At 37.1% G+C, this 14,558-nt stretch overlaps 1 protein-coding gene and 1 long non-coding RNA gene across 5 annotated transcripts in view; both read right to left on the reverse strand.

Moving 5' to 3' along the window:
- Positions 1-14,558, reverse strand: part of FAM149B1 (family with sequence similarity 149 member B1) — a 35,534-nt gene that overhangs the window by 19,126 nt on the left and 1,850 nt on the right. For 3 of the 4 annotated variants that reach the window (XM_036437737.2, XM_036437735.2, XM_036437734.2), the window contains exons 2-7: positions 12,909-13,013; positions 12,095-12,224; positions 5,263-5,405; positions 4,354-4,470; positions 2,478-2,645; positions 111-298 (exon numbers count right to left, since the gene is read on the reverse strand). In XM_036437737.2, coding sequence (XP_036293630.1) covers positions 111-298; positions 2,478-2,645; positions 4,354-4,470; positions 5,263-5,405; positions 12,095-12,224; positions 12,909-13,013 — 851 coding nt within the window. The remainder of the gene's footprint in view (positions 1-110; positions 299-2,477; positions 2,646-4,353; positions 4,471-5,262; positions 5,406-12,094; positions 12,225-12,908; positions 13,014-14,558) is intronic. The other variant, XM_036437738.2, reaches the window with a different exon arrangement.
- Positions 874-1,627, reverse strand: LOC123652366. The gene is made up of 2 exons (XR_006741664.1): positions 1,213-1,627; positions 874-982 (listed from the first exon to the last, which is right to left on the reverse strand). It is a non-coding gene; the product is annotated as an uncharacterized LOC123652366 (long non-coding RNA).

Here is a 14,558-nt window from a genome sequence, read left to right on the forward strand (position 1 = left end):
AATACGAGTCTTTTGCACTAATGAAGCATATAATCTATTATAATAGACTAGTTAGGGTCTGGAAACCATAAACAATTACTTTTTTATATTTTTTTCACAAAGAACCTTACCAGAAGCAAATCCCTCCCAGTGACTGCGTGTCAGCTGCTCCATGCAGCTCAGGGCCTTGCTCCACACTTCATCGAACACATAAGCAAGGACATCCTCTTTCATGCAGTAAAATGGAGCAATGGGAGGGTAGCCTGATTTCTGTCTCTCTGCTGCTGCTTCTGATTTCTTTCCATGAAACCCCTCTTCCCTGTAACAGAAGCGAGATGGAAAGACTTTGTGGTCATTCACTGAATGCTCACCATTGTCCTTTGTGCTCCTTAGAAGTGTGATCTGTACCCCATGTTTCCCTGCCCCTTGCCCAGCATATGAAGCACATTTATTAAGTTGCCTTGTAAATTAAGGGAGTTCTCAACAGAGGAGACTGCATTTCCCTTATTATCCCCACCCGCTACTTTGCCCCCAAAACAGAACAAAAAATAGAAGACTGAGAATCACTGATTTTTTTAGCTTTAAATAGATGAGCATTGTCAACTGAGTAACAAGCTGTGATAACTAAGCATACAGAAATAATCTGAATAACATTTAGACTAATGTTAATGTGACATTTAATGATGTGCATGTAACTGTGATTATGCTGCATAATTATGGCAATGATTCACTAGGGAAAGAGTCCACACAGATTATTTAATCCAAATAAACATTCGGTAATTGCCTGGAAAGAAAAAAGAGCCCAACAGCACAGGAAGCTACTCTGAACCTCTTCTGGAGACTGTATCTGTAACCCAGAAACTCTCAGTGAGTTAAGTCTATCTCTATTTCTTCTTAGAAGAGATAACACATTCATATGATGAAAAATTCATTCATATGATGAAAAATGTATGCATGTAGAGAAAAATAAGTCTCCTACATCTTTGTCCCCCAACGTACATTTCTTTTTTTTTTTTAATATATTTTATCAATTTTTGTACAGAGAGGAAGGGAGAGAGATAGAGAGTTAGAAACATTAATGAGAGAGAGTCATTGATCAGCTGCCTCTTGCACACCCCTTACTAGGGATATGCCCGCAACCAAGGTACATGCCCTTGACCGGAATCGAACCCGGGGCCCTTCAGTCCCCAAGCCGACGCTCTATCCATTGAGCCAAACCGGTCCTGGCCCAACGTACATTTCTAAAAGTAAACATACATACATCCAGAGAAAGTTACATTACATACTGTACTGCACCAAAGGAAAAGATTGGCTAGAGGAAAAAGGAAGAGAAAATATAGATAATCAACTTAATACAAGTGAAATAAAAGGTAAGAGGGCAGACTAGAAAACCAAAGAACCTAATTGCAATTCTTTTGCAACAAGGAGGAGTTCAATGGTGTTATGTACAGGAATCTGGGTTATGTTTAGCTGGCCCTAGAATGTGTGCCATTGAACACATGAGTAAGCATGGCTCAGTAGGAAATATGATGGGGAGAAAAGTCCAGAATCATCTGACACAATATTAACTAGATCTAAACCAAACCCTCATAGCCTAAAATGAAATCCTCTCGCTTCCAGATATGCTGCTGTGACTTTCAAAGCTAAAAGAACAATAGGGGTGTCGAACTCAATCAGAGAAGGGGCCAAAATCTAAAATCCAGCCTAAATCGCGGGCCGAATGGTTTACTGAACAGTCATAAACTGTCATTGTGATGGAAACGCAGCGGAGTTCAGTGATGACAGCGCGGTGCAGGCCACATTGCAAGGCCTGGCGGGACGGATTTGGCCCGCAGGCCTTGTGTTTGACACATGTGGTGTAAGAGGTTGTTTCAGAAAGGCAGCATGGAATACTGAAGAGAACATTGGACCTAGAATCGGATAGGTTTTAGTTTTAGCTTTTCCTCAGACAAATCATTTAACTACTCTGACTCTCATCCTGTAAAGAGGGTAAATAATGTCTGTGTCACAAGACTATTGTCAGACTACAATAAGAATAGATATAAGTAAGCATCATTAATTATAAAATCTGTGCTGAGTATAAGATTTTTATATGAACTGTATATAACTTTTTTTAAAACAGGGTTTATGTAAATGAAGTTCACACCTCTTTAAAAAATTTTCTGTGATTCCATGAATTGCTGGTGATAATTTACAAAGGGTAAAATCAAATTATGTGGGGGGAGGGGGGGAAATTAACTCATTTAAAAATGTTTAATGTCAAGAAGAGGCAAATGACATGTGCAGGAGGAAAGCACACCAGGATGCCTGGTTTGTGGCACCAGCAGGGATTTATATAAACTAAGCACGTGAACTCTGGATACCTGAGAAGTAGTGGAAAAGATGTAACAACAACAACACAAAATGACAATTATAGGTAATATTGGTAGTGTACTTTAGAGAAAATAGGGGTTAATACATAAGAGATGAGAAAGAAACTTAAAAACCAGAATACTCACATATCCGTGTGGTCGAATGCTAAGTATTCCTCTATTACTCCTTCAGAGAGAATTACACAGTCTTCCTCTTCTTTTTCCATAGAACACAAGCTAGGGGATTTGGCAATGGAAGATGGTTTATGAACATAAGAAGTTGAGAAATGTAACTTCTTTCCCCTAATACCAAATCTGGGAGAAAGAAAAAGAAAATATTGATTAACATAAATAGCTCTCACAGTTCAAATTCCCTTGCCCTGATGACACTTCCCTTGACTACTATAAACCTTAATGCTTTTAATTCTCAGAGCAGGAGGAGTAAATACTAGCCATAGACATACTCTGCTTAGGTATATTATGCAGTATTGAATACTGCTGGTTATCTTTTCAGATGCAACAGCTGTGGCTATAAAATAGATTTTTTAAAATTAAGCATACTTATATTCATAATTACATCTTTAAAGGCATTTCAGGCGGTTATGTGCTTATTTCAATAATTTTATCATTATTCAAAATGCATGCTCTTTAAAGCCAGGCATCTTCTCTTATTTATATTTAAGTTTTTCTTCAAACCCAGGTATTCATTGAATATGTGATGATTTCTTTACTTCAGCAAGCTTAATGTGGAGAAAGTCAGACAGATCTGAGCAATACAATTTTGTTTTCCAGCAAAGAAAGTAAAGTTTATTAGTTGAGGAACTGGCCAGGAGTCCCAGGTGAGCAAATCTGCTTAAAGACTTGTCTTTCAGAGGACGGTTATATAAGGGGAATGACACTAATCATGGAGATAAAGGAGCTGAGTTATGGTTAAGGTCATGGTCTCTACTGATTAATCGGTTCCAGGATAGGAGGTATTTGATCATTTGAGTAATACCATTTTTAAAAATGGCTCTTAGTTTAACTAAATATTAGAGACTAGAGGCCTGTTGCATGGATTCATGCACTAGAGGCCTGGCCTGAGCCCTCTCACAATCCAGGACCCCTCGGGGGATGTCGGACTTCCGGTTTCAGCCCAATCCCCCCAGGCCAGGCCGAGGGACCCCTCTGGTGCACAAATCCGTGCACCGGGGTCTAGTAAGCATATAAAAATCTTTGGTGAATCTCTTTCCGCCCTCGCCCTCCCTCCTTCCCTCTGAGATTCATCAGTCTGTTCCATGTTTTCCATGCCCATGCGTTGAGCATCTCCCTCCTGATGATCCTTTTACAGTGGCTACCAGTCGAGCAGTCGAACAGTCGCTTAGGCTCATATATATATGGATAACTAAGATACGCTTTATATTATTCTTTATACTTTTTTGTACCTTAGGTATTTTTTAAATGGGGGAAAAAAGAATAAATCTATGGCATTTTTCAGCAAGGCCAGTGGTAAAATCTTACTGGAAGACATTTTGGAAATATGCATTAGAAGCCTTCAAATAAATATACCTGTTAATTCAGTGATTCCATTTATTGGTATTACCTTCAAGGATGTGCCCTATAAGATTTAGCTATAAACTTTTCACAGAATTGTTTATCATTGTCAAAAATTGAAGCTATCCCAATAATTTCAAAATACAGGTTTAAGGACTGGTTGTTTAAATAATGGCATATTACAGAGAATAGATTGACAGTGATCAGAAGGGTGGGGTTTAAGGGCTGGGTGGATAAGGTGAAGGAATTAACCAAAAATAAAAAACAAAAAGACCTTCACAGACATAGCCTTACTTCCTTTTCAAATTCTTTGGGATAAAGTTGTTCTTCACATTCACTTATTTTGGTCAATATTTTATTTTCATTTGAGAAATAAAAACTCTACTTTAAAGCTGAAAAAAGTAGGAAGTATTTTAATTCCTTAATATACTGGTAGAATATAATACTTGGGCATTCAGATACATAAATACTTACATATCAGAATACTTACATAGTAGAATCTCTTTCTTGAGACAATGTTGCCTCATGTGAAGCTGAAATAGCAGAAGGAGATCTAGGGTACAGTTCATAACCTTCACTTGGAGTGATTATCTGCTTACCCAAAATCCTTCAAAATGAACATAAAAAGACAATTAAGCACCTTTACCTGGCATGAATAAAAAAATGTAGATATTTTCGGAACAAATAGCTGGGCACTAATAGAGTTCTACTATACCCTTATTCTGATACTGATTAAGAATTATTTTTAAGAAAAATGTGAATACAGAGCTTTATTAAAGACCTCTCTCTCTCTCTCTCTCTCTCTCTCTCTATATATATATATATATATATATATATATATTAGACATGGAAAAGATAAAGCTATTATAGCCACACACACCCCATAAAAATCCAAGGAAACTGAGAAAACATTTGTAATTTTTTCCTCCGTCCTCTGTATTAAACCTGTCAAAATGGGTGACAGCCAGACCAAATTAATGAAAATCATGAATTATATTCTTTAGAACATGAAGCTTTATAAATTAGTATGTGTTAAGTGCACTTTTAAGGTTTCTGAAATAAGATTCCCAACAGCTTATGTGTGCTTTCAACTATAATTAAGAATTTACCTGTAGGTAAGAATGGAAATGTTTAGATTTTCTGACTTACTCAAAAGAAGGGCTTTTGGACAGCCACAGTACACACACTATCTCGGCTGCAGGTATAGAAGCTGTTTTACAGGTACAGAAATGGACAGTTATGAAAACTCCAAAAAACTTCCATCAACTTGGTTCTCTCTCAACTTTACATTCCATGGCTTTATTTACGTTCATCAAAGCCATGCTCATGAAGATTCATAATACAAGCTTTTCAAGTTCTAGCATTACCCATGAATATGTTAGCGTTAGGGCTTCAATACCTGAGGTGAGGAAAACTGCATGTCCACTGTTGGCACTCTTCTTGCAGACTCCTAGTGTGTATGCTCAACTTCTGCTCATACAAGAGCTCGTCAATGGCTATAAACATTGCCTGGACTTTTTCAGTGGCATTTTCATCAAGTTTCTAGAAGAAAATATCACCCCAAAATATTTAGGTGAACTTCAATCTCCATTAAAAGTCATAAAGAATGAAAGCAAACAACATTTTGTTTTGTTTTCAATATTTAGTCCATTTGATATACTGTTGAATTTCCACAAAAGTTAAGTTAGTGTTTTCAGATCTTAGAATATTCAGCTGTCTTCCCTATTTCTGTTTAAAGAAAACGTATAGAAATATCTACTTTTTTAAAGTGACATTTTCTTCATAATAAAAATACTGTATTGTAATCATTTTGAAAAATCCAGAAAGTATAAAGAAAAAGAAAATTACCAATAATTCTACCACTCAAGATAATGATTGCTGATTTTGACATAGGTGCTTGGAGATATTCCAGTATTCTTTCAGAGCTTAAGGTAGACAATTCAGTATATCCTAGGGAGGGGGAGAGTCTCCTCTCTCAGTCCGGGACCCCAGGGATGCAGCAGTGCATCAAATGGCAAGTGGCCAGGAAGAAGCCCACATCAGGGCTCATCTTACCCCTACGGAGCTTGAAAAACTGTTATTCATAAAGACATATGTATTGTCTTTATAGTTAATCTTCATATCTACTTAGCAAGCCCTTTTTTACTGTATATTAGCTGACATTCATTTTTATAGTGAAAATATGTATTTCTCATTTTTACTTTTAAATACTTTTAATATTTTTAAAAATTAATTTCAGAGACAGGAAGGGAGAGAGAAACATTGATGATGAGAAAAAGTCACCATAGGCTGCCTCCTGCTCACCCCCTACTGGGGGTCAAGCCCACAACCTGGGCATGTGCTCTGACCAGGAATTGAACCACAGTCTCCTGGTTCATAGGAGACTGTCATGTTATACTTTTGTTCTTTTAAAATATACTTTTATTGATTTCGGAGAGGAAGAGGGAGACAGAGATAGAAACATCAAGGCTGAGAGAGAATAATTGATTGGCTGCCTCCTGCATGCCCCACACTGGGGATCGAGCTCGCAACCTGGGCTTGTGCCCTTGGTTGGAATCGAACCTAGGACCTTGCAGTCTGCAGGCTGACATTCTGCTCGCTGAGTCAAACTGGCTCGGTGCTTTTAAAAGAAGGTATAACTTTTCTTACATTGGAATGTAAAAAGGTGTATAAAGTACAGATGAAGTAGAGAGTAAGTAGAGATTCAGATAATGTAACACTAGAGGCCTAGTGCATGAATTTGTGCACAGGGGATGGGAGAAGAACTACGGGAGGTTGGCCACTGGCTCTGAGGAGGGAGCTGGCCCTTGGCCCCCTGAGAAAGGGGCTATATCCTTGGGGGATATCTGAGAGCAGGTTTCAGCCCTACGGAGAATTACCAATTGCTATGACACATACTGACCACCAGAGGGCAGACCCTCAATGTAAGGGTTGCCCCCTGGTGGTCAGTGCGCTCCCATAGGGGAAGTACTGCTCCCATCTCTGCAGCAGTCAGACATCCCCCAAGGGCTCCTGGGCTGTGAGAGGGCAGAGGCCAGGCTGAGGTACCCTTGAGTGCATGAATTTCATGCACCGGGCCTCTAGTATAGGATAATTACTTTACTTTCCTGATGAATTGGACTTTTTTCATTATGAAATGACTGTGTTTCTAGTATAATTTTATCCTAAAGTTTATTTTGTATGAAATCAAATTTAAGGAATTTTTATGGCTGCCTTAGCTTTTTAAGTTTTTTTTTTTATTGAACTTATTGGGGTGACATTAGTTAATAAAATTATATAGATTTCATGTGTACCATTCTATAATACATCATCTGTATATTGTATTGTGTGTTCATCATTTATCCCTTAAATCTCCTCTTTTATCTCCCTCTACCCCCTTTTCCTGGTAATTACCATACTGGTATCTGAGTCTATAACTGAGTATTATTATGTGTGTGGTTTTTTCCCCCGCTTAATCCCTTCACCGTTTTCACCAAGCCCCTAACCTCCATCCCCTCCAACAACTATCAGTCTCTTCTCTGTATCTATTGGTCTGTTTCTATTGTTTATTTTGTTCATTAGATTCCACATGAGTGAAATTGTATGGTACTTGTCTTACTATGATGGGCTTACTTCATTTATTTAGCATAATGTTCTTCAGCTCCACCCATACTATTATAAAGGGTAAGAATTCATTTGTTTTTATGTTTGAGTGTTATTCCATTGTGTAAATTACCACAGCTTTTTAAAATATATATATAATTGATTTTTTACAGAGAGCAAGAGAGACGGATAGTTAAAAACATCGATGAGAAACATCGATTAGCTGCCTCCTGCACACCCCCTACTGGGGATGTGCCCACAACCAAGGTACATGCCCCTGACTGGAATCAAATCTGGGACTTTTCAGTCTGCAGGCCAACGCTCTATCCACTGAGCCAAACCGGTTAGGGCTCCATACTACTTTCTACAGTGGCTGCACCAATCTGCATTCCCACCAACAGTGTACAAGGGTTCCTTTTTTCTCCACATCCTTGCCAACACTAGTTTCTTGATTTATTGATGACAGCCATTCTTGGATCCCCATTGCCTTGGCTTTTCATCTTTGGACCCTTCCATGTCTCCTCTGCATCTGCACACTGATTCATTGCCAGCCAGGAATGTAGAGACAGCGTGGACCCTCTCTGATCTCTTCTGCATGGATATATGGAGAGTTTAACAGGGTCTCCTATGGCTGTCTAATTTTCAAGATCTCCTTGATAAATTTCTCGATAGTCTGCCAATCTATATATTGCCCCAACCAGTACTGAAGCCTCAGGCTATCTGAGCCACTGTTTTTACTTGTTCATGTGCCACTGACTTCGCTACTGTTATTGACAATGATTTTGGGTACAGGGTTCATCCAAGTTCCACTCCACACTACTGAGTCCTCTCTGGTGTTGAAGCTGCTAGTTTTCACAGCTTATGCCTTTGTTGTTGAACAGATGCTCACTGTTCCTAGCTCAAAGTTCTATTGATTTTCATTAATAACTACTACTGTTAGTTATGTACCTTTGTTCAGTTTTCAGTCCTGAAATGGTTGTTGTTCTTTTTTTAATATTTATTTTGCTTTGCTTTTAAAAAAATATATATTTTATTGATTTTTCACAGAGAGGAAGAGAGAGGGGGGATAGAGAGTTAGAAACGTCGATGAGAGAGAATCATCGACCAGCTGCCTCTTGCACACCCCCTACCGGGGATGTGCCCGCAACCAAGGTACATGCCCTTGACCGGAATTGAACCCGGGACCTTTCAGTTCGCAGGCCGATGCTCTATCCACTGAGCCAAATCGGTGCCGGCTGAAATGGTTGCTTTTGACCACTTTATCCAGTTTATTGCTTTTTGGGAAAAGGATTTGCCCAGCTACTCACTCTGCCATACTCGAAGTCCCTTCAGACATAATGTTCTTTTATTATATTGTCTTTGTCAGGTTTGGGCATCAATATTATTCTGGGTTCATTTTTTAAAATACATTTTTATTGATTTCAGAGAGGAAGGGAGCAGAGAGAGAAACATCATGATGAGACAATCATTGATCTGCTGCCTCCTGCACGCCCCCTACTAGGGATCGAGCCCCAAGCTGGGCGTGTGCCCTTGACAGGAATCAAATCTGGGATCTTTCAGTCTGTAGACCGACACTGTCTACTGAGCCAAACTGGGCATACACTAAGGCTTATGCTGGGTTCATAAAGTGAATTGAAAATGCTCCTATTTATTAGAATATTTTTGTGTAACTTATTTCTTCTCTAACTATATAATTCCATAGTGAAACCACCTATGAGAGTCTCGTATTTACCCTACCAGATAACCCTGTGTAAAGTGAATCCCCCTCACAGGAACTCGGCAGTCTCTCTAGATATGCCAGGTTCCTTTATCTAGAAATGGCTACAAGTGGAAGCTGATGGATTTGTAAGCATTTTGTAAATTTGTATTGCTTCAATGAAATTGTGACTTCCTGAGACCTGGACCATGATTTCCTACCTTACCTGAGAGAGGCTCACTGTTCGATGGTATGTACAAATTAATCTGAAGGAACATTTTAAGACATCTTCTTGAGCTGTTTCCACCCCACCCCGCCGATCACTTCTTTTACAGCAAAAGTAGTCTGCCAGGTATGGTAGTTGTTTCTTTTGTGACATTTTGGGGTGGAGAAGGTGGATGTGATGAAGCCAGTAATAATTCAGGACTCAATTCCCTCTCATGTTGTGCTTTTTTTGCTTTTGTAACAGAGTATATGAAATAGCTTCTAAAAGCTCCAGTTGCAAGCTGGGAAGAATCTCGGTGACTGTAATAACATGGTGACAACACTTGAAACCCAAATTAAACTTGTGTTACAATCTCACCACTCAGTTTATTTTTTAGCAGCTAAATGGGTACATTTTATTTTATTTTTTTAATCCTCAACCAACCAACGAGATCACCCTTCTCCCTTGAGACAACCAATCAGTGTCTTTCTCATATTGATGTTTTTCTCTGTCTCTCTCCCTCCCTTTTACTGTATTAATTTTAAAAAAAGAATATATATATATATATATTTTTTTTTTTTTTTAATTAATACAGTAAAAGGGAGGGAGAGAAACAGAGAAAAACATCAATATGAGAAAGACACTGATTGGTTGTCTCAAGGGAGAAGGGTGGTTGGTAGGGTAGGATCAACCAAGGTACGTGCCCTTGACCAGTATCAAAACTGAGATCCTTCAGTCTGGGATCTGAAGCTCTAACCGCTGAGCAAACCCAGCTAAGGCTAATAGGTACATTTTAGAGTTTTCTACTTGGTGTGAAATTAGATCCTCCCTTACAAATGTTGTAATTAACATCACTCATAACTTGAATAAATATTGAAATACGCCCTGGCCAGTTTGGCTCAACTGTTAGAGCATCAGCCCATGGACCACAGGGTCTCTGGTTTGATTCTCAGCCAAGGGCATGTACCTGGTAGCAGGTTTGTCCCTGGCCCCTGTTGGGGCATGTGCAAGAGGTATCCAATCGGTGTTTCTCTTTCTCCCTCCTCTTTCTCCCTTCCCCTCAATCTAAAAAAAAAAAAAAAAAAAAAAATCAATGGGAAAAAATATTCTGTAGATTTAAAAAATGCATAATTGAAACTAAAAAAATGAAATAAAGTGAATCATCCTTATAATGTTCTATTTCTGCACCCTTTCATCTCCTTAGAGCTCTACTGCCCCATATCCCCAAGTACATGTCTGACAGGAAATGTGCTCAATACTTGTTGAATAAATAAAAACTGAAAACCCAAGTACCAATAATGAGGGAAAACTCAATTATGATACATTAAAACAAGGAAATGTTATATAAATATTAAAATTGACAGGTATGGAAGAAATAAAAGAAAATATACTTTTATGAAATAATGGAGAATGAGAAACTAGACCACTGGGATGCACATATATCATATAACTATGTAAAGAAAGTATATATACATCTAAATTAAAATGCCTGGAAAATAATTCATGGTGATAATTATAGGTTTCAACAATTAGCAGACATTTTGCAAAGGAAGGTTGCTGACAACAATATAGTATGAAGTCCATATTATGGAAAAGTGCTTACAAAATATTAAGTGAAAAATAGATCATAACATTGTACGTACACCATGATTATGGCTAGGCCAAATTAAATATAGATTGAAAGTGGATACAAAAAACCCAAACCTATTGCATCAAGGCGATAAACATGTATAAAATTTGTCTTAAATTAAGAAAAAAATTTTTTGAATTTTTAAAAATATTTTACGGGGGGGGGGCAATGTTAAAATATGTACACAGATAATAATTTAATAAAAAATGTAAAAAAAAAGATACACTGGGGGAAAAATTAAAAAATAAAAAGCTAAATAATAATAATAATAATAATAATAATAATATTTTACAATGGGAGATAGCCATAAATAAATAAATGAAGAAGTAAGTACTAGTAAATAAGTAAATCTCAACACCCAATTAATAAAAAATAAATAATGTCTTGGGAAATATCTTTAGTACTTTTTTCTAATCTACACCAATAAAAAATATGCAAACTGACTGTACCTCTGAAATACCCATCAGCCAATCAGGAGTGAGTATGCACATTAACCCAACAAATAAGGTAGGTTAATTTGCATATGCAGGCGCAGTGCGGCGGGCAGGACACTTGCTATGAGGGAGAGGGCAGGGGGCAGAGGGAGCTACAGGAGCAGTGCTCCGGCTGGGAGCCAAGACCTGCAGGCTCCTGGTTGGCCAGTAGCGAAGCCAGGGAGAGGAAGGCCTATTGTTATATGAACCTTTGTGCAACGGGCCTCTAGTATATATAAGAAAAAATATATAAAATCAGAACTATAAAAACTCTTTTTAACCTGCTCTTTTTCATTTAGCAATATATAATGGCTTAATGACAAACTTTCAAAAGCATTTTAAACAAAGTAAAGTTAGTGTTACATTGGTGAAGAGACACATTAGTGACCTGAGCACAGCAAAAGGAGTAAATACAGGCCCAGATCCATAATAACCCACAGTTGTTTATGTAAGCAAACTTAAAAATCAACCACTATATCTATAAAATAAAATAAATGTTGAGAGGTGAAGACTGAAGCTTCTTTACAAAAGTATTAAAATGTAAAGAAACAATGGAGGAGAGAGATGGAATGAAAAAGACTGATAAATCCTAACTCCCAGAATAATCTCCCAAGTGCTCCCTTAGACCAAACACATAAAACTCACACCATATCCCCAGGAGAAGTCCGAGCTGCCTTCAGTAGAGATCCCTGTGCCTGTATAACTTGGAAAAGCAGACCTTGAATCCCCAGTGTCAGTTGATGTAAAAGGTGATTCTTGTGTGATGTCAGACTCACTAAAGGCAGAATTTGGAAGGAAAAGAGAAAACATTAACTACTCAGCAATTATGTGATAAGCACACACACAAATGTATCCAAAGAAGCAAAAAATCAGTGAAGAACTTTAAATTTAAACATCATGAAAAAGTCCTAATTTCTATAGAATTACAGAATGTACAGTATCTCACTAATCATTTTATCTTATATGTTAAAGTGATAGTGTTTTAATGTGAGTTAAACAAAATATATTAAAATTAATTTCACTGTCAATTAAAAATAAGGTATAACCACACAACCATTAGAACAGATAAAATAAAATATGGCGGTAACATAAAATACAGGTGAGGATGGCAGTCATTGTACATAATTCTAGTCAGTTTATAATGAATACTTTAACATTCTACCTGTAACATGTACCTTTGCCAACTAAAGACATTTCAGAAATATAGGTAATATCTGCACTTGTTTGGCACTTTCACAGTTTACCAAGAAACATTTACAAATATTAATCCCATTTCACCCTCAGGACAACCTGGTGATGCAGAATTCAATGCCATTTTAAAGACAAAGAATCTGAAATTTGTTTTGTTTCATTAGTACAAGGCTTGATACCAATCCTAAGCTAAAAGGACAAAACCTTTGCCGTTATCAAGTATAAAAACAAACAAATACCATTGTGGGAACTATGGTATTTGTTTTACCTTTGGGAACTTGTATCTTTTTCATGGCTGTCATTGGTAGAAGAAATTTCATCCAGCTGCTCTGGAAGGGGATGATGATTAAGAGCATATTTTGTTATTCCTTTCCTGTGAAAGATAAAAAGAAAGTTATATTTCCTATAAACAAAAACATACCTTTCAGAAACTTAGTCTAGGCGTTTTTCACCTACTTCTTGCTGCTCTGAAAATGCATTGTCCAATACATTAGCCACTAGCAGTTACAATGTGGTTAGTCAGAAATGAGATGCACAGATACATTTTAAGTATAAACACAGGATTTTGAAGTACAAGAATGTACAGTATCTCACTAATCATTTTATCTTATATGTTAAAGTGATAGTGTTTTAATGTGAGTTAAACAAAATATATTAAAAATTTCACTGTCAATTAAAAATAAGGTATAACCACACAACAATTAGAACAGATAAAATAAAATATGGCGATAACATAAAATACAGGTGAGGATTTGGAGAAACTGGATGTGTCTCTCATATATTGCTGGAGGGGAATGTGAAATGGTACAGCCACTCTGGAAGTTTCGTTTTCTTATAAAACTAAACATGCATTTACTATAAAACCTGGCCATTGCATTCTTGGACATTGATCCCAGAGAAAGGAAAACTTATGTTCATATAAAAATATGTATATAAATGTTCACAACAGCTTTATTTATCATTTTAATATAACTGAAATGTTTTTTGATGGGTGAAGGGCTAAACTCTGGTATATCCACAATGGAATATGATCCAGAAAAAAAAAAGTTCCATACTGTATGATTCCATTTATATAACATTCAAAAATTACAGAACTATAGAGCTAGAGAAAAGATTAGTAGTTATCAGGAGATGGAGAAAAGAGTGGATGTGACTAGAAAGTGATACACAAAACTGTGTATGAAATACTATCTTGATTTTATAGGTGGTTACACAAATTGGTATATGAGACTAAACAAACACACACACAAAGGAGTGGCTATAGGAACTGGTGAAAAGTGAATTAAGACATTGCAGACCAGTAGTTTTATTGCTAGCTTTACCCAGTGCCAGGTAAGTTTCTATTGAACAAGTACAAAAAATGTTTTACATAAATGTTAAAGGCACGCTTTAAAATTAAATACCCATTGCATTTTTTAAAACATATTTTATTGATTTTTTTAGGGAGAGGAAGGAAGGATAGAGAGTTGGAAACATTGATGAGAGAGAAACATCGATCAGCTGTCTCCTGCACACTCCCCACTGGGGATGTGCCGGCAACCAAGATACATGCCTTTGACTAGAATCAAACCTGAGACCCTCAGTCTGCAGGCTGACACTATCCACTGAGCAAAACGGGTTAGGGTGACCCATTGCATTTTGAAGTTATTTATTACATGTTCTTACAAGCTAACATCCTTTTAAAGTATGATACTTTGTAAAATACTGTGTAATATGAAGCAAGAGTTCTCGTGATCCATCTGCAATGTGTTAAGGAATGGTCTAATAGTATGATACCAATGTCAGGCTTTGAAATTATATTATCTATCTACCTATCTATCTATCTATCTATCTATCTATATATCTAAAAGCCTAAGCAACCATTGGACCAGGGGGCAGATGCTCATCTATCTATCTATCTATCTATCTATCTATCTAT

This window comes from Pipistrellus kuhlii, unplaced genomic scaffold (genome assembly GCF_014108245.1).
Source record: "Pipistrellus kuhlii isolate mPipKuh1 unplaced genomic scaffold, mPipKuh1.p scaffold_m20_p_15, whole genome shotgun sequence".
NCBI classification, from domain to species: Eukaryota; Metazoa; Chordata; class Mammalia; order Chiroptera; family Vespertilionidae; genus Pipistrellus; species Pipistrellus kuhlii.